Source organism: Pungitius pungitius, chromosome 6 (genome assembly GCF_949316345.1).
Source record: "Pungitius pungitius chromosome 6, fPunPun2.1, whole genome shotgun sequence".
NCBI lineage: Eukaryota > Metazoa > Chordata > Actinopteri > Perciformes > Gasterosteidae > Pungitius > Pungitius pungitius.
Window position 1 is genome coordinate 13,562,169 of NC_084905.1, and position 24,638 is coordinate 13,586,806.

The following is a 24,638-nucleotide window of genomic DNA, read 5'->3' on the forward strand; positions in this document are numbered from 1 at the left end:
AAAGAGTGTGGAGATATTTAATATCTCCTGAATATGCATGTTGGGATAGATAACGTTGAATGCAATATTATAAGCTTATGAGCATTCTCAAACATAAATGATTGAATTTTAGATTTCCGGATGTGTTGATTACACACAAACACACACACACACACTTGAACTGTGGGTCCTCCAGGTGAGGTAATGATTTGTGTGTGACAAAGGTTGTTCAGCAACTACCTACAGAATGTAAAGAACTGACCATTCGGTTCGGACTGAGCCATAAACTTGCAAATGCCCGTGAATCCGCACAGAGATGACGACCATGTATGTCCTGCCTAGCCGCCCACTTCTATGTGATGGGAGGGTATAAAGGTTTTACCTTTTCTCTCACAGATGAAGAAATGCTGCAGTCCAGCTAACTGTGATTTCCTTCTGTTAAATTCTGTTGAAAATGGATCCACAACCTCTTCTGTGACTCGTCTGGCCGAGAAATCAAGTGCCACAAGAAAAAACAACAAAAGCCTACAGACCCATTTGAGGGAGACATATTGTCCTTGACTTCACAGCAATAAATCACATTCTTGGAGCATTAAACCCGGACAACTGACGTTACTTTCCTACATCCAACAGCAGAGACCTTGCTGACATGACAGGGCGAGCAGATTATGAGAAAAAGTGTTTGAGAGTGCAAGATGGAGCTGATGAAGGCCACCAAGAGCCTTGGCAAGCATCACAAGTACTTGACTGATGTATACCACTCTCTCTCCTCAGCCTTGTCCTGTTAACAATTCAAAAACATGGTCAGGTAGGATTTAGTGGTCTTACTTAAGCAAGCTAACATACTCACAAATCAATTTGAGCACATATTGGTGCTGTACAGCCAGGAATGTCAATAGTTTTGCAGGTATTGAGTTAAAATATTGGTCAAATTTTAAATGATGATTCCGCTAGATCAGAAATCAGGAATCAGGAAACGTTCATTGCCATTATATGTTAGACATACATGGAACATGGAATTTGACTTTGTGGTTGGTGCATAATGATAATAATATGCATAATGATGAGGTAAAAAACGGTACGTATCCTCAAAAATTATGCTACGATGAACATGATCGACAATTCGTTCATTGGTGAAAAAGAAAGGCTTCATACCCAGAGGATGGAAAAGTCAGAGGATTGTGAAATTAAGCAGAATTAGATTTTTCTGGGATCTGACCATCCATCTAAAGATATATGTTTCACAATGAAGTCAAATTTGTGTATACTGACATTGCCAGCCGTATGGCCATACATGTAGCATGGGAACAAAGCAATCACATTTAGTCAGAAACACCAGTAGTGGACAGGGAAGCTCACAGGAAGTTTCTCCCTCAGCTGCCTTTTGTACATCGGTTTTCTATCTGATGTAACTCTGATGAACTGTGAACTGATCCAATTTCATCATTCCAAGAATTGCATGTGGTGACTGCTTCCTTTCAGCAGCTTGAGGGCTTTCTTGTTGTGTCTGAACCATTACACAACATTAGGTCTGAAACTGTGATGATTATTAAATGTGTGTGACCTCATCTATACAGTACTTCCCACTGGCCCGGTCCACTACAGCTGAGACTAGCTGCAAGCTCCGCCCACAATTCATAGCAAGTGTTGCCAACGTCCAATTGCGGACCACAGCTTCTGAATGATATTCTCCCCAAATCACTCACTAAGTGTAGCAGAGGCGGGATATGAAAAATCATTTTACAAAAAAATAAACAAGAACAATTGAAAGTGTTCTGTGTCAATATTCTGCTGTTTATTTAGATTATTGAATTTTTGACAGAAATCTACTGAATATATCAAACAGCTGGCGCCACAGATAACAGAACAAATGAATGTAAATAAAGTAAGGTGAGACAATCTGCGATTACAACCCAGCCTTGCCAAATTCCTAATTTTTGTACGAATTTATTTAGAGCATTCCCGCTAACTTGAAAAACACTTTATTATTCTTAATTAGAAGCTTGGTGAAAACAAGCTTTTCATTCAGAAGCTGTGAAATTAATTATGTTCTCGGCCATGTCGGGCTGAAGCGAAGCCCAAAGGGGATTGTGGATATTAAAGGCAGGGAGAGAGAGAAGAGGCTAAGAGGCTTGGGAGGAATAAGTAGGAATAAGTAATCTGAGAAAGAGAGAGGGAGGGAACATCTTTTCATTGTATGAGTGTGTGAAAAAAATTCAAAAGCCGGTTGCTGATGTCTAAGATTATTGTTTCCAAGTGTCATTTTGCCTGATTTGGTGATTTACTTCTAATTTTAGCCTGACAAAGTAAAGCGCTGTGCACAAATGCACACCTGTTCCAGGTGAAATACATCTTCTCTTGTATATCCCTCTTTCTCTTCCTGCGAAGGGTTCTCGACCTTACACATCTGTGACCCACACAGACACACATCCCTGAGCATGTGAAGATACGGACACAGGGATGCACTCACATGTCCCTAACACACACGCAAACAGATCCCATTAGCTCTATTTGTTCTCCTTGTAGATTCAGTCACTGGGGATCGAGGAGCTGCTGAGGCCACGTCCAGCACGCCTCAGTGGAACAGAAGAGAGACAGGGTGGAGAGAAGGAGGTCGAGAGCGAGGAGCATGAATGTGTAGGAGGAAAGGTAGCAGCAGCAGCAGCAGAAAGCTGAGGCTTGACGGACATAAAGGTGGTGAGATACAGGGAACAAAGACAGAAATGGCGGGCCGAAAGCAGGAGGTGCTGGGAGGAGGGATGAGCTAAGGGACAAGATAAGAGCAAAGAAAGGAGGGAAGTGACAAGGGAGAAGAGGGAGACGAATCAGAGTAAAAAGAGAGGAGATAGCAAGAGAGAAAAGAATGTGGTGTGACAGCAGCAGAGATATAGGTGGATGGAGGAAAGCCTTTGGAAGGTGGAATCAATATAGAAAGGTGAAGGATATGTGGAGGGATGAGCAAAGTGAAGGAGTGAAGGAACAGACCGGAGCAGAGAGGCGGCAGAGGCAGGGAGCAACCTTGTGAAGTCCAAGTTGGATGTGCTGTTTTTGAATGTAGAGATATAGAAGCACTCTCTCTGGGTGAGAGAGAGAGAGAGAGAGAATGGAGTTTTTTTTTTAAGCGCCAGAAAGACATAGAGAGACAGAGAATGACAGAGGCAGGGAGACCGAGGGGAAAGACTATGAAGAGAGACAAAATGAGGGAGAGAAGGAGGGAAGGTTGTTCTCTAGGATCTAAACGTTGCGGTAAGCTCGCTGCTCAATATGGCCCTGAAGGCACACCGCCTCTGCTAACACAGACGTATTACACACACATGTACACACACACACACACACACACACACACACGCACACAAGCTTAGGGAAGGGGAATATCACATCTATCATCAGTATTTGAACAGAAGACTGCCTGCATGGTGTATATACTGATATGTTTGCTGCAGATCTGTTTGGTGGGTGGGTGGGAGTTGAATGATGGCTTTGAGAAGTGTGTGGGTTGGGGGTGTCTGCAATTTTATATTGGAAAAAAAAGTATTTCTAGCTGCGTTTAAAAAAAAAAAAAGAGCTGACAGTATGTGTCTCTTGCAAGGACGTACTTTGGTTTTGTGCTGAAAGTCAGTGCGTCTATTGCTAGATGGCAGGGAGCAGTTCCCATGATCTATCACATTACTTCAACAGTTGGCAATGGCGTCGGCTTCATTACCATAGCAACTAGCTGGATGAGACCAGATGAGAGAACACCATCCTCACCATACAACATAGTGCTCAGTGCATCACATACGCTGTCAGTAGCACACCACGAAAACGCCCTTCTCACAGCCTTTGTTTTGATCGCAAAGTTTAGGACAGGGGACAGTATTAGGAAGCTATCCCATCCAGTGAGACCAAACTTTGATGCACTGTGCGGGCTGTGCATGAACATGCATGTGTGTGGGAGAGAGAAGGCGACGGCAGAGAGATAGAGTGCAGTGTGCAGTTGCAGTTGGTTTTCTGTCTGCTAAGTTCAGACTGAGAGCACTGCGGATGGTGGTGCCGCAGTATTTATCCCCCACATCCAACCTCAACTCACCTCAGCTTACGTACAGGCTGTAGATGGAGAGACTGGTATGTGCAGCAGTGAGGCTAAAGCGTCACGTTGGGGCTAAAGCAACATCTAAAAGCAAACCGCTGCCACGGCTCCCAGTTTAACTGTACCGCCACTTTCATCATCCTCATCGTCTTATCAGCACAGACTCTTTGAATGCCTTATTTTTACCGAACCAATAAAGCTGTTTGCCATGCTGTCACCGTCGACACTAACAGTGAGCTGTGAAGAGCTTGAGATCCTTTGACACGCTGTTACTCTCTTTGCGAGGCAAAGACATGCGCCTCACGCACATGCATCAGGGGTGAAAAAGAAGGGAGGGGGAGAGGGGGATGTAAGTAAGAGGGATGATCAGACATAATGATGTGAGGAAGTCGCACTAGATGCACACCTCTCCCTCCTCTGCAACTTACTCCTCACATTTTGAACTTTCTGTGTGTAAATCTGCATATCTATTTAATCCAGCAGTTATCATTTGTGAGACTGCAATTCCTCTCTCTCCTTTCCTCTCTATCTTACTAGCACTCGTCCTCTCTCTATCCTTCTTTAGGTCTCTCTCATGCAGAAATGCTCCAAGTCCTTTGATTTGTGGCAGAAATGAAGATGGGGAATTTCAAAGAGAATCCTCATCTCTGCTGAAGCACGCTGTCCCACTCTGGCATTGCTCCAGTGTTCCCTTATTCCTTCCCTCTTTCCTTGCTTACTTCTTTTCTGTCTTTCCACCTTACCCCAAACTCTTTTCTCATTTGAGTCTACCCGTCGTTCTTATCTGCAAGCTTCACTCCCCCTCCTTTAATTCGGGATATCATTCTTCCGTCCTCCATCCATCCCTCCTGCTCGCTCCCCAGCGTCTCGTGGCAAAGCTGCCGCGTTAGCGCTGTTTGTTAGGGCGTTTTGATGTCTGCTCCTGGTCACGGTCGGCGGAGGAATAAGCACCTCTAAACCTGTGTCAGTCCCCGAGACGCAGCAGTTTATTTATACCGCTGCCTTTGTACGCCATCTGTCAGTCAAGCCAATCCTCCGTCTCTTCTCTCTCTCCTCCACAGAGACCGACATACAGAAAGGCAGCCTGCTATAGGAGCTATTATAACACACACAATTTCATTAGTTCAAGACACAAGAATATGGCTGACGGATTAGCTGCAACTCTCATCCCTCAAAGCAACTTTGTGGTGGCGTATCAATTACGCATGGGTAATAGGTGTCAATAGCACGGCTGGCTCAGACAATACGTAGCAATTAAGCGGATTTGTCCCGGTACTTTTTATACACTGCGGAAGGACAACACATCCTAGTGTTGTTCGTGAGTGGACTGCTAAGAGTGGGGACGCCACTGTTCCTGGCTTGTTTCTGTTCTATTTTCGCCCCCTTTTCCTCCTCAACTCATTCTCATCCACTTTTTTTCACTCTATCCATCCATCCACCATGAACGACTTATCTTAGACTCCACACTAGCTCCAGCTCCCTTACCTGTGAAGCTGACATTAAGGATGTAATCCCTGTAGAGTCTGCGGCCATCCAGCGCCTTCATGCTGTCGCACAGCTTGGTGGTGTTGAAGCACAGGCTGCGTTGCATGTAATGGAGCGCGTGAGCCATTGCGTACACCGCGTTGACCACAAACATGATCTTGGACTCTGGTTCAAAGTTATTCTTGTCCAACGACAAGTCCACGTCGCACGGCGGGAGAGACGTCCCTCCCAGCCCTCCGCCTCCGCCTCCCGCTCCGCCTCCCCCACCCAAGGAGCACTGGAACCGCTGCTCCCAGAATTCCCTGTACCAGGGATTACGATGGTTTTTCACTGGGTTCAGGCTGAGAAAGTAGCGGTTGAATTCCGGCAGGGGATTGGCTGCCAGCTCAAGTGTGATGGCCCCCTCAGCGGTCACCTCATTTCCCTTGACAATGCTTTCCTGGGCACCCCAGCCATCGCTGGCCACCCAGATGAAGGAGGTGTTGAGCCTCGCAGCTGCTGCCAACAGCTCTCTGGCATCGTCGCTACGCAGGAAGAGGACGGCCACGCGGGCATTCGGCTTCTGTAGGAGCTGCCGGATCACGGCTTCATAGGACTTCTTGGCATTGGAACGCCCCACCTAGAAAGAAAGGGGATATTGGCGTCAGGACGGATGTACTGTAAATGTCGCCGCTCCTGTCAATTGGTTTGCGGTTCCTGTTTGTGATCATTTATCAGCACCATCCAAAGGAACAAACAAGCCAAAAATGTCGTCAGTTGTCTTCCGCTTCTGTTTTTTCTGTAGCAAATGCGATACAAATGTCACTGTGAAAGTATTTAGAATGACTTCATGGAGATACGCTTTCATTTTCTGGTTCACAAGTGATAACTCTAGTGTAATATCACCTCCATTCGTGTATGATACATGGAGAGAACGTTTTTTTCAAACTCACAAATGTAGGGCCTCATGGGTGCACACCCAGCCCATGCATTAGCGTCACAAGTGGAAGTGGTATCTTTTGGTGTTTTGCTTTGAGCAATTGTTTTTAATAGTCATGCTGAAAAACGAAATGTTCTATTTCAAGTCTTACCTTCTCTGAAGTAGCAATACAGATGTTTCTCATGCGTGCCTCTTGTTCAAAGGCCTCTATACCAGTTTCCCCATAATCACCCTCTGATGCCACAGTGGACACATATGTCCAGTTGAAAAACCGGAGGATCTCGGCCATGGCCTTGGCCTGGTAGAAGTCGGGGGGCACCGTGCGGGCAAAGTAATCGTAGCGGGTCTTATCACTGAGCTTGGCACTGGTCGAAGCATAGCTTATCTGAGGAATCTGAAAGAGCCTGAGAAGATTGGCAACCTGTGGGGAGAAACAGTAAAATGAGAAATAAATCATACAAAATAATTCTAAACCTTCTTACAAATTAAACCCTTTTAACGAATTAACTTGATTGAACTGTTATTCGTTTTTGATACCCATCATATGTCAAATTTTGCTTGATGAAATTAATATTATTATATTATGTGCATAGAACTAAATAAGCCTTTTGGATTTTGCATAGCTAAACTGCGAAGTTAATTTATTGACTGACCGTTTTGATTATTCTTTTGACCAACTGACTGTGTTTAAGAACAAAGCAGTTAAATAATTGGAGTTAATTTGTATGATCCTCAAATGAAAGGTTTCTGCTGATAGGGATGCCTTCATGCATAATGTGATTATTTAAAGATAAAATACAAAAGTGTGGGCTTATCTGAGCATGGATAAACACAAAACAGCACACACATGCCGAATACACACACACACACACAAGGATGGTTCAATAAATCACTGACTCATGCATTAGTGATGGACATCATCTAGGGTGTACTGATGTCCATATATTATTCTCTTTTACTGCTGATTGGTGTTCGGTCATGTTCCCTTCATTACAATTTTAGTCACAGATGCCAACACAAATATAATTGCTACATATCCTCATCCACACAAAGACGTGTAAACATTCACATTCAAACATGTATACACACACAAATAAACAGAAACTACGAAGCCCTTCTATTCTCGCCTCGATTTAATCCTTTTAGAGCGCATCACTCTGGGCTTTTCTATATTCCATTCATAGCTCATTTGATGAGCTGTTTTGACAACATGTCAGAATCTCATGAGACTAATAATGTAGAAGATTAGAAAACCACACTGATGTGCACATGAACTGCTATACACATACACAGGCACCTGCATTGGCACACAGACACACACATGGATGGCTGCTTAGAGTATTTGAGGTAGGTTTTATGGTTTTAGGATGCCAGGTGACTTAAATGTCAGGGAAGGTCGAGGTGCAAAATGTACCTGCATTGTTCCGTTACCTGCCACTGAGCAATGACTGCAACTAACTAAGAGGCCTGTCTGTAGGTACATGCAGAGTTTACTCTGTATGGAAACGCTGCTCTCTTCCTGTGAAAGAGAGTGAGAAGTGAGATCTACTGAATGGGTTGAATATGAGAGACGAGTATAAAAAAATGAAAGGGAAGGAAAAAAAAATGGTGCAGTGGAGGGCTGCTGTGTGTTTTCTGCTTGGAATGCAAGTCACACACAGAGACATAGAGACTCACACACACACACAGACACACACGCGCGCACACACACACACAAACACGCATGTACGTATGAAGGAAAGGAATTAGGCCTGCTATCTGAATGGCCTCAAAACATTGGAGTTTAGTAGTGCATGGTTAAACATACAATAACTCCCTATTACTTAATTTAGAAGCAACAGAGATTGGGCAGGTAGAGTCTCCTGGAGTATCTGGGTTAGCTTTTCAGGAAACAGATCAAAAGGCAGAGCACAGTTTGTAAAAAAAGTTCTGCATTTGGGTTTAAAACAGGTAAAAACAACTGCAACAAGGGGCAATGAGAATGAGCTGCAAGAGGTAATTATGTGTGATGAAGGACAAGAGACAGAGCAGATGTGTTAACAATAGCTGCCCCAGGAAGGAGGAGGACGAGGAGGAGGAGAAGAAGGGGGCTGAGGTCAGCATACACTGAGCTCTCCCCAAATAGCCGCAAGGGATGCCTCTGAATGCATAGAGAGAAGGACAAAAAAACACTAAAAGGCCGTGATGAGAAAGAAGAGAGAAAATATTTAAGGGACAGAAAAGAGACATCAACATAAAAAAGGGATAGAGAGAAAAAGAGACAATGAAAAAGAAGAAGAAAGAGAGGAATTTGCAGAGATCAGGGATTTAAGAAGTGATAGGAGGATGCTTTTGTGTAGTCACATAGGAGTAAGGGAGAGGGAGGTTTTATGCTAAACTATGCAAATTACCTAGATCTGTGACAAGAGCTGCATGAGCCGAGGAGACACACAAGAACACGCCGATGGAAAAGCTGATGCTAAGGAATAAGTACACACACAGACACACACACACACAGACACACACGCAGACATGGGCTTGCCCCTCAACATCAATGGAAGTCAGGTTCTGCATGCTTGGTCATGAGTAAAAGACGAGAGTGGAAGCCACCGAGTTGAAGTTAGATGATGATGCTAAAGTCCGATAAATACTTGGGTACCTGCAGGCTGCACGTTACCTGTATGGAGACGCTGCTGAAGGATCCACCTATGACTCCAGCGATTGCCAGCGGGCTGTCGTCCTGCAGAGCGTAAGATCCGTCTGGACAGATAAACTCTGTGTCGTCCACCTTAGTCAGGGAGGCTCTCACAAACTCCAGAGCCTACAGGAAACACACCCAGGTGGATTTAATCGCACATGTTGTGCAATATACGGGGTACAATATGATCTATACCATGTATCTGTTCTTGGACGGTCTCTAACTCACTTTGAAATATGCTCTTTAAAAGAAATCTACAACATAAAGAAAGACTGGTTGATACTTTCTATAATGTAACGTTTCAATCGCTATGAAAGTGAATATATAAAAGTTCATTGCCTTCGTATAATCCATAGTCCATTACTAGCAGCTCTTAGATGCTTTGGGAACAGGGTCCAAAATTGCAAATGAGCTCCCCAGACATCAAGCCACATTATAACATATTGGTGGGATGTAGAAAACCTGCAACCTACAGAATTCAGGGTTTGTACCATCAGTCAAAGAGCTAATTGTATAAGATCACTGGATGCATCATCCCCTAATAGCTCAGCAATAAGACATAATATATCTTTCGGAGATAATCCCTGAGGGAAAAGGCTTTTTTTAAAATATAAATCTGCCTCATTTCTCTCATCCGAATGGCTTCAATCTCTATTTCTCATCAAGGACTTGCCCATATTATTTCAGGGAAAATCTTTTTCCAACATGGAAGAAATAGAATTTCTGGGTGCATTTACTTTTTTAATGAGACCATATAGATTTTATTTCATTTAAAATGGTAACATTGCACCTTTTATTGCACAACCAACTTTGCGGTGCAACTTTTTGAATATAAATTATAGTTAAAGTTCAAGTCGCCATCTGCGCGAAAGAACCAACAGCTAACTAAACATATTGTGTTCGAACTCAGTAATGCACAAGTAGGACTTTGTGCTAGAATAAAAGAACCAACGGAGCTATTATTTCTGATAAGATGAGTTACTCTGGTCCTTTGATGATCTCATTACTTTCAACGCTGTCATATACAGACACAGAAATGCAGCAGATAATAGTTAGTTGGAATATTGCTACTGGTGAAACAAATGCAAGAAGCACAGCAAATACTACTCAAAGAACACAAACCTAGCTGTCAATGTAGTTTTTTGTTTTGTGGTAAAAAAAGTACTCTAAAGCAACATTTTAGTTTAAACCTGAACAAATCGAAGCGTAAGCCAAACAAATGAACATATTTAAGATGTAAAGCAAAATAAACTTAAGATGGGAAAACTTTTTTTTAGTCCAGTAATCCCCCTTTGAGACACTTGCACAGTATTTGTACCTGCTCCAATGCATACGTATCCCTGGAGCAAGTGTCCAAGATGTGGACTCCAAGAGAGACCCCGGGCAACAGAGCGCTGTCCTCATTGATTCTGTCAATGGCAAACAGCATGGCCTCCAGCCTCTGGATCCCTCTGTCCTCATTCACACGCCCGCACTCCTCCATCCCGGCACCTTTCTCGTGCACAGGGAACAGACCACCGAGCACTAGATCTCCCTCGATGCGGATTTCCCGGCGGGACGGAGGAGGGTCTCCGACCGAGAGCAAAGCGCCGCGAAACATCATGACTAAGATCAGAGCGGGTACGTGGGCCGACATGTCGGGATCAACGAGGGAAAGGACTGTCAGAATATGAGGAGAGGCTTAACAGAAAGCGAGGCAGAGGGATGTAGGGGGCTGAGGGTGAAGGTTAGGACTGAGGGATTTGGGGTGGTGCACAGTGGGGTTGTGTCAAATAGTGGCCTGGGCTGCTCGGGTTGGTTTGTGGCCCATGAAGCGGTCAGGGAGAGGTGAATTGGACCACACATGGAGGGAGACACCATCTGGACATCATTCCTGTGCGGAGAAGAGAGGAGATTTAACTGGAGTTAGTTCACGTACAACAGCAACGAAGCCCTTGAGTAAAGTTTGGGGACACTGTTTAAAAGGGCTTAAAGTTGTTTTCCGCCATGACTAAAAGGGATTTGGAGTTGTTTTGTACCCCCCTGCTGTCCCACCCCTCCTCCCTCTCTTACATCCCCCAGTAAACTTTCTTCTTGTAAATGTGTATGTGTGTTTTTGCCCGTGGTTGTGTCGGGATAAGCCAGTTTAGATGGCTGGTTGATACATGAGCCCAGCCTTCTCGTGCTACAGATCAGAAAAGCTTCTCTAATCTGATCCTTGTTTCAACAATTCTCTGCTCGCCCATGAGTTCATACCCCCAAGAATATCTGTGTGTGTGTGTTATCAGATGCATTGCTCCTCTCTTCTCTGCATGATTACAGTGTGCAGACTCAATGCATATTTACCATGAAAGAAGCTAACCGACAACAATGATGCTAGTTATCATAGATTACGACTCAATTAAAGTTTCATCACTTTGTGTTTTGACGTGTGTGTTCTCATCCTCTGTATAAAGTTTTGGATAATGTCCCTGTATGATACAAATTTATTGTCCGCGAGGGATGAATTTAAATAACTTTGATCTCTGCGTAACACCATCATTAAATACATTTCAATAATTGTCTTTATGAAGCTACAAAATAATAAATTTTACATAGGAAACAGCCATACTTTGAATTTTGTAAATAAGCAAATGTTAAAATGCAAACAGTGCACCTGCTGAACATCAATATGTTAACATGGTCCTGTTTAGCATGCTGAGAATCAACTCAAAGCACCAGTGAGTGTTTTATAGCCTCAAAGGGCAGCTATCAAGGCTGTAAATTCTTAGTCTTTGAATGTAACAAAATACAGATTGCATTTACTTGTGTAGGAGACCCAATTACAACGCAATCCATATCACCTCCAGGTATAATCTGGCTGATCAAGATATATTGCACATTAATACCATGTTGAAATGGGCAACAACTGATATCCAAGGATTTAAAGATTCAGCTATAAGATATAATAATTAACCTGTTCTTACTGTAGTCCATTTCTCTTCCTCTCTGTGTTGAAATATTTTACTATTCAGCTATGTTAAGACGGTAAAGCCCAGAGAAGGAAACAGCTTTCTTTTCTTCTCATGTCTCCCTACAATTAAGATGTGAGTTGATGAGGATAATGGAGAAAGCGAGTTATGAAATTTCCGTTGATTGCTGGCATGTCTGGCCGAACCTGTGTGTGTGTGTGTGTGTGATTGAGTGAGAGAGAGAGAGTGTGTACCCTCCCCCCCATACCCCCACCCTTTGGTGGGCAGGTAGGAGGATGAAAGCTTCTCTTAGATGCAGGCAGCTCAGATATTTCTGCAGGCGGCTGCCATGCCTTTACCACTCTGCTCTGTAATATGACACACACACACACACACACAGCCAAACACACAAACCCAGACAAACACCCACCCCCACACACACACAGCCATACACACTGACACACATGCACAAACACACACCTCCACCTCTGCTGCTTCGAGGGGATTGACCTAAAAGCAGACTATTTCTATGTTTCCTTTCTCTCCCAACGAACAAAGATCTGTGTTAGTGTGTAAACAAGACACCCGTAATCAGGATATACAATCAATGCATAATTATTGTATTTTACAGAAGTTTTTAGTGCTACTATCCCATTTGAACGTAAAGTGCAAAATAAAATTTGAACGGTGTAACGTGACGTGGTCTTTTAAAGACATTCTTGTACCAAACCATTTTGCTTTAAAAGTTGTTTTGTGTCAAGATCCCACAGGAAGTTACCTGACATGTATTTGATGAATATTCTTTGGAAATATTTCTTTTTGGAAAAGAAATAGAGGTTGTCTATGAAAGATTCATATCCTTTCTCTAAGCTATCACACATGCTCGATGTTTGTGTGGGTGAGTCTATCGTATGTTTGTGAGAAAAAGGCAGAATCCCTTTGAATGATTTCAAATATTTCACTGAAAAGCTGTTCCTGGAAATCCACTCTTCAAACAAACACACTTTTTAAACACAAATGGGAACTTTGTAATGAGCTCAGTTTTGAGTACAACACTGCAACAAGGCAGACAATGTGGTTTGTTTTAGAATGTCTGCGAGTGCAAACACACTGTTGTGGTTTATAAAACAGCATATTTATAGATAATCTTCAAAATAGCGAATCTTTCAGTTTCGCTCAATGCTTTACTTTGGCAGTATGCTCTAATGTAATTGGCAGCTCTTGTAGCATTTTTCATTGACGTCATATTGTCCACTGCTTCAGTATAACTTCATGCAAAGTGCCCAAACTGCTTCCTGTGTCAAGAGAAACTGTACAAGCAAAGCACACACTGTGAAACAGAAAACATTTCACTTCTACCCCATTTGGTTTTTTTGGTCCAAAATACCGCCAGGCCAAGCATGCTAAAGAACAGTAGTGAATATATGACTCAGGCTGATTCATTTGTGCGTTTTAGCTTCTTTGTTGGGAAGCAAGTAAACTATATGTTTTAAGCATGAAACAACTTATTTTAGATTTCTGAATGCCCTATTCTCTATTTCTAGTTTTGAGTCCACATTCTTTGTTTTGTCAGAGAAACATTGTGTTTCAGTCTTAAGCATTCAAATAGGTGAGAAGAGGTTGAGGTTTGGCTTACAAACATCATCACATTTATAGGCTGGGCATCATAATGTGAAATTATAAAAACCTCTTGCATGTAAATCTTTGCACATGGAGACCACCTTTCAAACTTCAGATTTTAAAGTGTCTTGCTTTAAGGAGGAAAGCGGAATTATTACCAGTACCAAAGCCAGCTTATTTCCTCCTGATGGTTGTATTCTTACATTAAAAACAATAGGCATAACTATTTCTTAATATATTTCTATATATATACATTTCTTAAAACATATTTTTCACATTCTGTCAGTAAATTCAGGTATGAAGATTATATTTACTTGAACTTATTACACATCAGTCATTTTGCTGTTTTGTTGTTTCCAAAACCGACTTATTTTCCCCCAAAATAGGAGCTATTGTCTGTTTAACACAAGATGTAAAGGGATGTTTTTTTTGTTATTCTTGCAGAAGTTAATCGATAAGTCAACAAAGTGGTTCCGAACAGCCACATATATACAACATCTATACAGTAGGCATTCAATGTCTTACCTGAATAAAGCATGATAAGAGCAGATGGCAGCTGGCACATGGCAACATCACCACAGACACCTATTAAAGAGTCATAGGGGGAGAGACATGAGGAAAGTGAACAACAGGCAGAAAACAAGGTGACTGTCAATCGGAGAAGAGGAGAGCGAGCATCCAATAAAAGAGGAGGCTGCCTAATGAACCTTCTCCCTGGCTGCTGTGATGCACAGTAACCTCTGACAGACAACCCCATTTCACCTCTGACCCTGTTCGAATGTAAAGCAGCACACGCACTACCGCTCTCCTCTTTTGCTTATCGTGGTTCGTCCCGTTTCCTTCAGGATATCTCCCCGGCATTCTCCCCCTCTCCCACCCTCTGCCTACTAGTGCTCCTCTCCACACTTCCCATTTATTTCCAACTCCCTCCACAGGCCTTGCTCTCCCCCTAACCGGCAGGGCTGCTGTGGATGACACGTATCCAGCTGAGAGCAGCCATGCAGGGTCGATGGACCGCAACACACTGAGAGGACAGACAACCCAGCTATCTCGGTGTGTGTGTGTTTTTTCTGTTTTCTTTCCTCTTCATACGTGCGTGTGCGTGTGGGTGTGTGTGAACTCATAGCTGCACCACTGACGTGAATCTCTCAGTACGGGGAGACACTGCATATGTTCTTTCATTTTTGTTGTGTTTTTTAGAGTTAAAATGAGTACCGAATAAGAACAGTGCAATTCAATACTTTCTTAAGATGTATGAAAAGTGGACTACTTGTTCTGTGACCCTCCGACAGCAATTACGTGCATGTGTGTGTACGCGTGGTGTCCCGGACTTCTGACAGTCTCGCAGTTAAAATGGGCTGTGACCATTAATTATTTACGAAGTGCATTTTAGGCAGGAAAGACTGATGATCCATAAATAGGACAAAACACAACAGCCCAACATCCAGCAACAAACAATGCACATCCCACCATCCTTTTTAAAGCACACCAATTATTGTTGGATAAACAATAATGCAACTTTTGTAGGTTCTGTACAATCACTAAAAACAGACTTGAGAAATTATAGAGAGGGTCACAATGGCTAATAATATATCATAATACTGTATTTTTTGCACTATAGGGCACACTTAAAAGCCTTTAATTTTCTCAAAAAACGACAGTGCGCCTTAAAATCCAAAGCGCCTTATATATGGATTAATTCTGGTTTTGCTTACTGATCTCTGAGCGTTTTTTTGTGGTACAAGGCGCTCACGGCAATAAGTCAGAATGTTTTAGTATGACTTTTGTAAACTACAAAGCCGCACCGCTTGCAGCATTACGGCTACCGTGTAAAGGAGCGTCGCGGAGTAATACATACTGTACTTCACCATAATACTACAGTGTGTATCGGTATCAGACTGTGTTTTTTTACGTGTTACAACTGAACAAGGTTGGTAGTCATTGTGAATTTGCTCATTAACGATTGAATAATGTTATTTTGTTTTTCGAAAATAGACCATTCATTTACAGTGCGCCTTATAATCTAGTGCGCCCTATAGTGCAAAGAATTTGTTAATATAATAATTAAGTTAAAGTTCCTTTTTAGTGTTCTGATCTAAGATGGCTACTGATGGTCCGTCAAACAGAGTACAACCTTTCTTGTATTGATTAATCAGTCCACTTTGTGACATGCATTAGGTTCAAAGGGCAAAGGCCTTATCATGTTTGAAACAGGAATTGATTTTCTGGACAGCAGAAAATTGAAAACATTTAACCACACAATCGTTGATCTTTGCTTGACAAAAGAACTGCGCCTCCACGTTTTGTAGCGTGCAATCCGCCTGCTGTGATAGATAAAGAAGTACATTTACAACGAAAATGAATTAACCTCCAAAAGAAGAGCTGTGGCGCTTCAGGTGCACACAGAATAGCCCGTTCTCTCATGTACAGTGGGTACTCCAAAGGGATCCTACACTAAAAGAGCTTTTAACCTTTTGCGTACAACACAAAATCTACAATGGTCTATTTAACTCGGAACACTTTACTTTAGCGAGACCTTCAAAATGACTTAAAACATTATAAGTGTCCGGTAAATGTTACATTCATGAAACAGAATTTAATCTTATATTTTTTTTAATTATTCCGACAACATCTGCCTGCATCAAAACATTTGAGAGATTAATACATTACAAGTAAAAAGAAAATATTGTTATTTCAGCGATTCCTTTGTTTATGTCTTCATTGACTTCATTACGGTGGTTTTTCCCTGAGTTTTTGGTGGTGCAAAAATCACATCCTGGTTAAAAATGGCTACTCAACCTAAAAACAGACCAGGGTTGTGTGAAGGCATTCATTAGAGCCACATTCCATCTCTGTGGAGGGCGGCGGATCTGTCAGAAGGAGAATTACCCCTCTGTGGATGGCATATATCAACTTAACAGTCACGTAATGACCCTGGGAATCAACCTCTTTGTGACACAGGTGCTGCTGCATCTTACTTAATTCATTTTCACCTTCCACTGATCTGTCGTCACTGCAGTCAAAACTTGAGGTGAACAGAGCATTGCAATGAACAGAGTGTAATGGAGAGAATTGACTACCTTAGACCAGACAGATGGACGAATATATAGCGGTTTGGACAGAGACACGAGCCTTCTCAGTTGAAATAATGGTTGATTCAGGTTAGGTGGTGTTTATAGACCTTTACAACATTTCATTAAAGTTGTCATCCATTTTATGCTATCTTGTGTCTGTCAGAATATGAATATATATTGATCATAAGAGACATCCATATTAATCACTTTGTAGGTTATAAGGAAAGGAACCCCCCTTAGGTTAGGAGTTAGGATTGCATTTTAACAGTAGTTGCCTGTTGCAGTAGTGAGAACAAAGTTATGTGTCTGTGATGTAATCACAACCCGAGGAGAGGTTATTTAATAGAGGGCCATTTCTAAAAAAAAATATAAACAATATAAAAAATAAAATTGTATTTATAGTGCTGTGGATAAAATAATTTAACTATGGATTTGCTATTTTGAATCTTTGTCTGGAATTGGTAAAACTGAGCGGGGACATTTTCTAATTTTTAGATATTTCAACTGTTGCACTTAGTTAGTTAAAACAGAATAGACAGGCGCATTTTAACAGAAATTATAGTTATAGTTTCTTGGCATGATGCCACTGACTCACCTGCTCTCAGTGTGGTGTTTTCTAATGTAGCCAGTGATTGACCAGAAAGCCAAATTTTACTCTCTCTCTCTCTCTCTCTCTCTCTCAAACAGACAAAGACGCACGCACGCACACACACACACACACACACACACACACACACACACACACACACACACACACACACACACACACACACACACACACACACACACACACACACACACACACACACACACATATACACTGTCTCCCTTCTCAAGCTCATCATTTATTAAAGAGTCTGATCCCTCCCTGAGACACACCATCACAGCTGTACATTCCACTGCCCTTTCACTGCCTCATCCCCTGAGTGTAGCGTGTGTGTGTATGTGTGTGTGTGTGTGTGTGTCAGAAACAGCCTGTTCATGTAGGGATGGATGAATGTCAGTGAACAGAGAGTCCATTGCTTATGGTGTCGGTGTACGTACATGTGTGCGCGCGGCTCAGTGTGTTTTGTGAGTGACTGCTGTTGCTGATGAGAGGTGAGTTGTAGGAAGCCGGTGTTTTCAAGACTCCTTCCCGTTTCCACACCGGAGCATAACAGTGTGAGAAATATGTGGAGCGGAGCCACCGGTATAATGAAAGAACTTCAAAAGCCGAGAACTTCAGGAGGCTTAGAATGAAGGACTTTGTTTATGATATTATTTTTATTATTTTAATGAATCTCAATCCGAAACATCCTGTGGCCAAATTCAATTCAACAACATTTAACAATATCAATAGTTTAAAAAAATGATGTAAAGGAGACAATGAATTCACAAGAGGTTGAGCTGGAGATACTGCAGCAGATAACACTTTGGAAACATCAGGTTTGACCTAAAAAAATGTGTTTCACTGACTAAAAACTAATTAAAGAAATGTTTCAAATAAAAACATATATATATAATGTATATATAGCTTCACTGATATTGTTCATTCTAATTAAAAATCCTAATCCAGCAACTTAAATATTTTTTATTTAAACCTGACAAATTGGTCAGAATTTAAACAGCAAGCAATTTAATAACAAATTAGTGGGATGAATTCTATTCAGTGACTGTCTTGTTTCCCATTAGATAGAGATTCCAACATGTGGGGATGGCCTGAAAACAATCAGAAAGGAACTTTTCTGTAACAATAAGCGTCAGCCGTAGCCGATGTGAAAAATGTTTTTATTTGGGAGAAAAGCTTGAGTTACTTGTCTGACCATTTAAGTCTCTGCAATGCATTTACAGTCCTACTGTGAGACGCCTAATTGCTTGTCAGGAAGTTGATAGCTCTAAGGTATTTTGGAAAAATGTTGTAACAAAGCCATTGCCACGTTGGAAGCTTTATTATGAAATATCACGATTGTGTGAAGGGCAAAAGCTTTTAGTTTCTTCAAGATATGGATGCAACTAAGGATATAAAAGTGATAGGTGTAATTATGATACGTTAGTGTCTGAAGCTTTAGGAAGGACATATGAAAATAAGGCTCCATGGGAGACTTCCTGTTATTATGATGACTGATTTGATTAAATTCTTTTTAGAGAACGTTTTGGTATGTACTTGTTAATACAGTTGTTAAGAACACAACACCAGAAAAGTACACTGAGTCACCTGTTTATAAGTGCATTAGACTCCTCTTGGCTCTGCTGAGATTAGATCCCATGTTTCTGTTTCATTGTCTTCAGCACTGACAAAACACATACAGTCAGCAAGGGAAAGAATCAATTGAAAGAAGACAATTCATCGACCATGTATTTAAGTGAAATTGTTCCAAGAATTGTCTTTAGTCTGATGTTAACAAAATGTTATATCAGTCAAGTTACTGGATTCAGCACCATGGACAGCAACATTAAGATTATTAACACTGTTAGAGTTCACTGATAACATTAAATGTATTATTTATGGAAAACATAACATTTCAGATAATCAGTGTATTATTAATAGTTAGTATTTATTTTTGGATTTGACCAAAACAATGTACATGATTATTGAGATGTAGCATGTGTTATGTGATGAAGATGTTCATTTTGGCTTGTGGCATGTTCACTAGCCGTGCCTTTAGGTAAGTTATACTTGCTTTCAATAACAATATCAAAGTCAGGTAGATGGGATCTAATCCTAATAAATACCCTTTGGACTTTGGAGTATATCAAGGACTGCCAAACTAAAACTTTACATCAAAGTATGTGAAAACAAAAAGGTATAGCAACAATAAATTAATAATATAAAGCGTAATGGTGGACCCCCGATTCCACCGATTCTAAGAAATTCTCCATTTAGTGGTAGAAGACAGCTTTCTCATCAACCAGGCGAAGGTTTTGTTGTCCACTGTCCAAAACCTTTTTGAAATATCCATGTCCTCCCGAAAGCGTTAAAAGTAAAACGTTTTGTCATTCATGAAGCAGGTGGCTGAGAATAGCTGGAATTTGGGTTGATTAAAATGAGTTACAGCAATGACAAAATATCCATAAGTTGGATTTATAGCGCATAGTCCACATGTTTGTGGTCTATTCATGTGCTCTGTGATTCCACCCACATAGACTATAACATACCTCCAACTCAGTCTGCATACACATTATCATCAGGGGTAGAAAGATAAGTGGATCATAATGCAGGTCTGGTTTCAAAAGTTTCTATGAATATTTAGAGTTTTCAAAAGTGAAGGAAACATGAATTCTATTGATGACCACAGGCATCAATCAGTCTCCATGAAACCTTTTACGGGTACATTTTGGGCTTATTAGGAATTTCAAAGGGTATTGTGCTAAAGGTTGTGTCCAGAGAGCTGTCCATCACAGAAACATGCAGCCTTTTGGCCTCCACCCAGGACCGACTGTATGTTTTCATTCTGTAACTTTAACTCCAGGCTCAGGATTTGAACTTGGAGCTTTGAAGTTAATGAGACATCATTGATCTTATCTCCCCGTGTGAGGTTGACACAGGTCACCAGCTTCTGTATTTATCAAACACATTACAAAACAGATAATATCAATCACAGATAACCATCAGCAAACCGCAATCATCTATGATCAGCAGGGCTTCTGCTTCCAAAATCTCTGTCACATCACACGTTTATATATTACATCAACACATAACTCGCCAGCCTATTCACAAATCCAATAAAACTAGAGGACATCGCTGTATTCCTTTTCCTGTGTGCACAGAGCTACTAAAATGCTAACAATGAGGTTCTGTACTGTAGGCGGTCTAGTGATTGGTGCTGAGTGGAAGCTGCTAAGCCGTACACATACACAACAACGTACAACAATGAACTGACACAAGCTCATACGCACATTCATCACCAGCACAAAATGCTTACGTTTAGTATCAAATCCCCGACAGACTCTCACACAGGTACACACGTGCACAGACAAACAATTATAAAGAAGGATGTCTTTCAGGTCTAACAAGGCCACCAAACCACCACCCACACGTGCACTTCCCCTCCTACTCTATGTTTCCCCCCCCCAATGTACACACACACACACACACACACACACGCACACAGACTCAAGAGGGAGAGACAAATATCATGTTTAAACTGAATGAACACATATACAATTACACTTAATGACGCAACAGGTTGGACACACTTTTGGGCACAAACATTTTTCTTTGGATCAGAAATGCAGGAAGTCAGAGATAAACCAATGTTAGATACAGAGTTCTCAAAATGTATTAATACAGGGTTCACCCGGAAAGAAATGAAAAATAAGGCATATTGTGCATTCTCTAATGATTCCATTTCTTACTGGCACACAACATTTAATCTATTTTCAGCCTCTCAAATATCTAGCAGTACAGTCTATGCCCACCTCTCCTCTGAGTAAATTATTCCTGCTCTATAGATCATTCCAAGAAAAATACTTAATTTAAAATTCTCATTAATCTTGCTGTAGTGATTTCTAAAAATCTGTCTTCAATGAAAATTTTGATGATGTAACACGGAACAGGGTTTCATCATTATTTTTTAATTTGGAAAAGATAAGAAATGTGCATGGAAAAAAAGTTATTTGTAGGTTCATCAATGAATATCAACACGTGGAAGCAAATATGGAAATCTGAGGTGTACGTACTAATGATGTGTCGTTCGTGAACGATTCGTTCATTTTGAACGTATCCTTACGAGGACTTGTGAGTCATCTCAAAGGAAGATTGGTTCATTTTCTCGTGGCCGCTCATCGGGACGGTTGCACAGGCCCAGTTAAGGGAACAGAAATGATTCGTTCCTTTACCGACTGGGTTTTCGGGTACGAGTCTTTGGATCATTTTTCACTTAACCTGGATTGGTTTAGTTACCTCATTCTCCTTTGCGTAACCGCTGTTTTAGTAAGACGTGAATGATATTCGATCACAAGTAATAATTACAGGTTTGATTATTGATTTACTTTTTTGCACTTTACTTACAGTTGAGTGCATCGTAATGGTTTGCCGTGATGATTAAATGCTAGTGTGATAATAAATGACCATTTCAAATCATCCAAACTGTCATGATAGATCATTTTAATGCAGGAATTTTAATTCTGCTGGTTTAGATGCACTAACCTACATGAAAATATGAAACATGTTTGCAGTGGTATTTGGGCCAGGGAATGGGCTATGAAATGTTAGAGCAACATGAGTCTAATGGAGAACGACCTGCCCGAACCCCCGGGCCCTGTTTTATTGCTAGTCTTCACTATCCAAACATGTTATGTGGATTCAAAGGCAAAACACAATTTGGAAAGCAGAAAAGTTCCATCACACCTTAAAGCTTTACTGTTTGTGAAAAAGATCAAACTGCTGGTGTCTTAGTCTCAAGTCTGTCTACGTAATTAAATGTAGCTGCCACGCGCCTCGGCGTGCGTGCTTGTTGAGATGCAAACAGAAAGTCAATCCGCCGTTGTGCACTGACTGCATTCGGCCATCAGATCCACCTGTATGCCCGTTCTCCAGAACGCACCACACGCCCATCTTTTCCCCATCTCTTAAAAGCCGCGGGACAAACGCCTTGTTGCGGTCTGTCTGAACCTAAATAACTTCTCCGCGCAGGGCAAAATACGCAATTGCAGATAGTCTTTGTTTCACCTTCTGTGTCTTTATCGTGCATCCGATGTAAAGAGATTAGCCACTGGATGTTTGGGTCCTTTACCATAACATGCGATCGGAAGAAACATCTGAAAAATGGAACAACATGTATGCAGTACAAATGGGGGTTTAAATCCTGCGCAAAGTTCAAAGCAAATTGTCCCCCACAGCAGGATTGGCTGACGCGCACTCGAACGGTCCCGGACTGACAATTTTTTTTTCTCTGCACTCTGTCGCCGAACCTGAAATATGACATTGCAACACGTTTACGCACGGGGGAAAAATGTACTGTGTATTTGACCTACCTTGACGACTTGGATCCCCTCAAAGGTTGCGCACAAATCTTCAGCCGGTGGAAGTTTGACTTAGTCTACTCCTGATAGCTCGGAGGAGTCGCACTGACAGAGAGAGAGAGAGAGAGAGAGAGAGAGACAGGATGGTCGCCACTGCTATGCGCGCCAGCTCCGTCTATGTGTGAGTGCGTGTGTTATAGCGCGTGCACATGTGTGTGTGTGTGTGGGTGTGAGAGAGAGAGAGAGAGAGAGAGAGAGAGAGAGAGAGAGAGAGAGAGAGAGAGAGAGAGAGAGAGAGAGAGAGAGAGAGAGAGAGAGAGAGGGGGGGGGGGAGAGAGAAAGAGAAACAACAGACGTGTAGAGCCGTAGCCCCTTGCCAAAGGATGCTTCAGTCTCCTAGCAACAACAATCGATCCGGCAGGGAGACATTTTTATTGGATAAAAAGAAAACTTAGCCATTCACTCCCCCCATAGCACATGTTTACCACTCAGAACAACAACTCCAGCTTTACTGAGTGAAGGCTGGAGAGAGAGTGAGACCAAAATAAAGAGAGGGGGGAGGACGTACAGAATGGCATTCAGAATCAACATACACATCCATCTGTCCTTTCAAGCTGACTCCAAAAAGTGCATGTGTATAGAAAAAGACAGAATTATACATTCTTTGTTTTTGATGAGAGCCCCATCAATGCTTTCATGCCTTATTGCACTCTATGATGTCACTGGCAAAGAAAAACTGTGCGAGCCACTTTAAACATGATAAATTTGGCATTAGCTGCATGGCTCAGTTGCAGAGCGATATGGGACATCCATATCCAAATACCTTTGGTAGACTGGTGACTGCAACTCTACATCCGATGCCTGCCAGACATCACACTATATCATAGGTATATCATGCATGACATATAGCAACGTCACACACATACACTCAATCTTCTTCAAGAGACATGCCTCACTGCCTATTTCCCGCCTTTGTCCATCCTTAGAACAGAAACAGTAGAACTGAGTGGTGTGTGTCAGTGGGTGTGTGTCAGCAAGTATAGATATGTCTACACTTGTTTTCATGATAGTGCACATGACGTCATTAGAAGTAAGTGCATTTCAACCATAGGGATGCAAACTCAGAATAACATGAAACAAGTGCAATTTCATCAAATAAGCCGATTTACAACTCGTTATAGATAAGAGCAGAAAACAGAAAAACAGAAAAATCCCCTTCACACAGAGTGTCCTCTCTTTCTACACAGTACAAACACACACACGCACACAATGCAGGCTACATACACTTTTTTACAAGCCCGCACAACACAGAGTGAGGCACTCAGTCTAGAAGCCTGATTTCCGTATTGTAAAGTTGGTCAAGTGCACAGAAATACTCGGCCTGAGGCCTCGCTAAAGCTGTTTTGATTGCAGACCGCTGCATGCTGTTTTTGCCTGTTTTATATGCAGATTTCCAGGCAGAACGTTCTGTTCGTATGTTTTACGTGTATCTACTGTGTGACACTGCATGGCATAAGAAAAATGTCTCTGAGGTAAAGCTTTGGATGGGCAGAGATTGATTAGACAGCTGAAGAAGTAAGGGTAAGAGCATCCATTTCACACCTCTGTGACACACATACATGCACAGACATGAGGTGGGAAGTCCACACACACACACACACACACACACACACACACACACACACACACACACACACACACACACACACACACACACACACACACACGCTAGTGCCCAGTGTCAGTCACAAATTTCCCAAACTTCATCCCTCAACCCTGCCGTTCCAGCTCGGAGATGCTGGCTGCTCTGATAAAGGCCTCATTGTTTGCAGGGCATGCATATATGCAGAAAGCCCAGAAAGCCAGCTTTGTCCCATAAGGGTCCCTCAGCGAGAGAGCTTTGTGCCTGGCCTTTCCCCACAGACCAAGCCACAGCACAACA

At 41.9% G+C, this 24,638-nt stretch overlaps 1 protein-coding gene across 4 annotated transcripts in view; it reads right to left on the bottom strand.

Moving 5' to 3' along the window:
• grm3 (glutamate receptor, metabotropic 3) overlaps positions 1-22,879 on the bottom strand; it is a 32,407-nt gene extending 9,528 nt beyond the window's left edge. For all 4 annotated transcript variants that reach the window (XR_005114243.2, XR_005114241.2, XR_005114242.2 and 1 more), the window contains exons 1-6: positions 22,709-22,879; positions 14,205-14,264; positions 10,448-11,002; positions 9,109-9,252; positions 6,604-6,873; positions 5,534-6,152 (exon numbers count right to left, since the gene is read on the bottom strand). Coding sequence is in view for 1 of the 4 variants with exons in the window: in XM_037451012.2 (XP_037306909.1) it covers positions 5,534-6,152; positions 6,604-6,873; positions 9,109-9,252; positions 10,448-10,765 (1,351 nt within the window). In the remaining 3 variants the exon portion in view is untranslated. The remainder of the gene's footprint in view (positions 1-5,533; positions 6,153-6,603; positions 6,874-9,108; positions 9,253-10,447; positions 11,003-14,204; positions 14,265-22,708) is intronic.
• Positions 22,880-24,638: the final 1,759 nt, after the last annotated feature.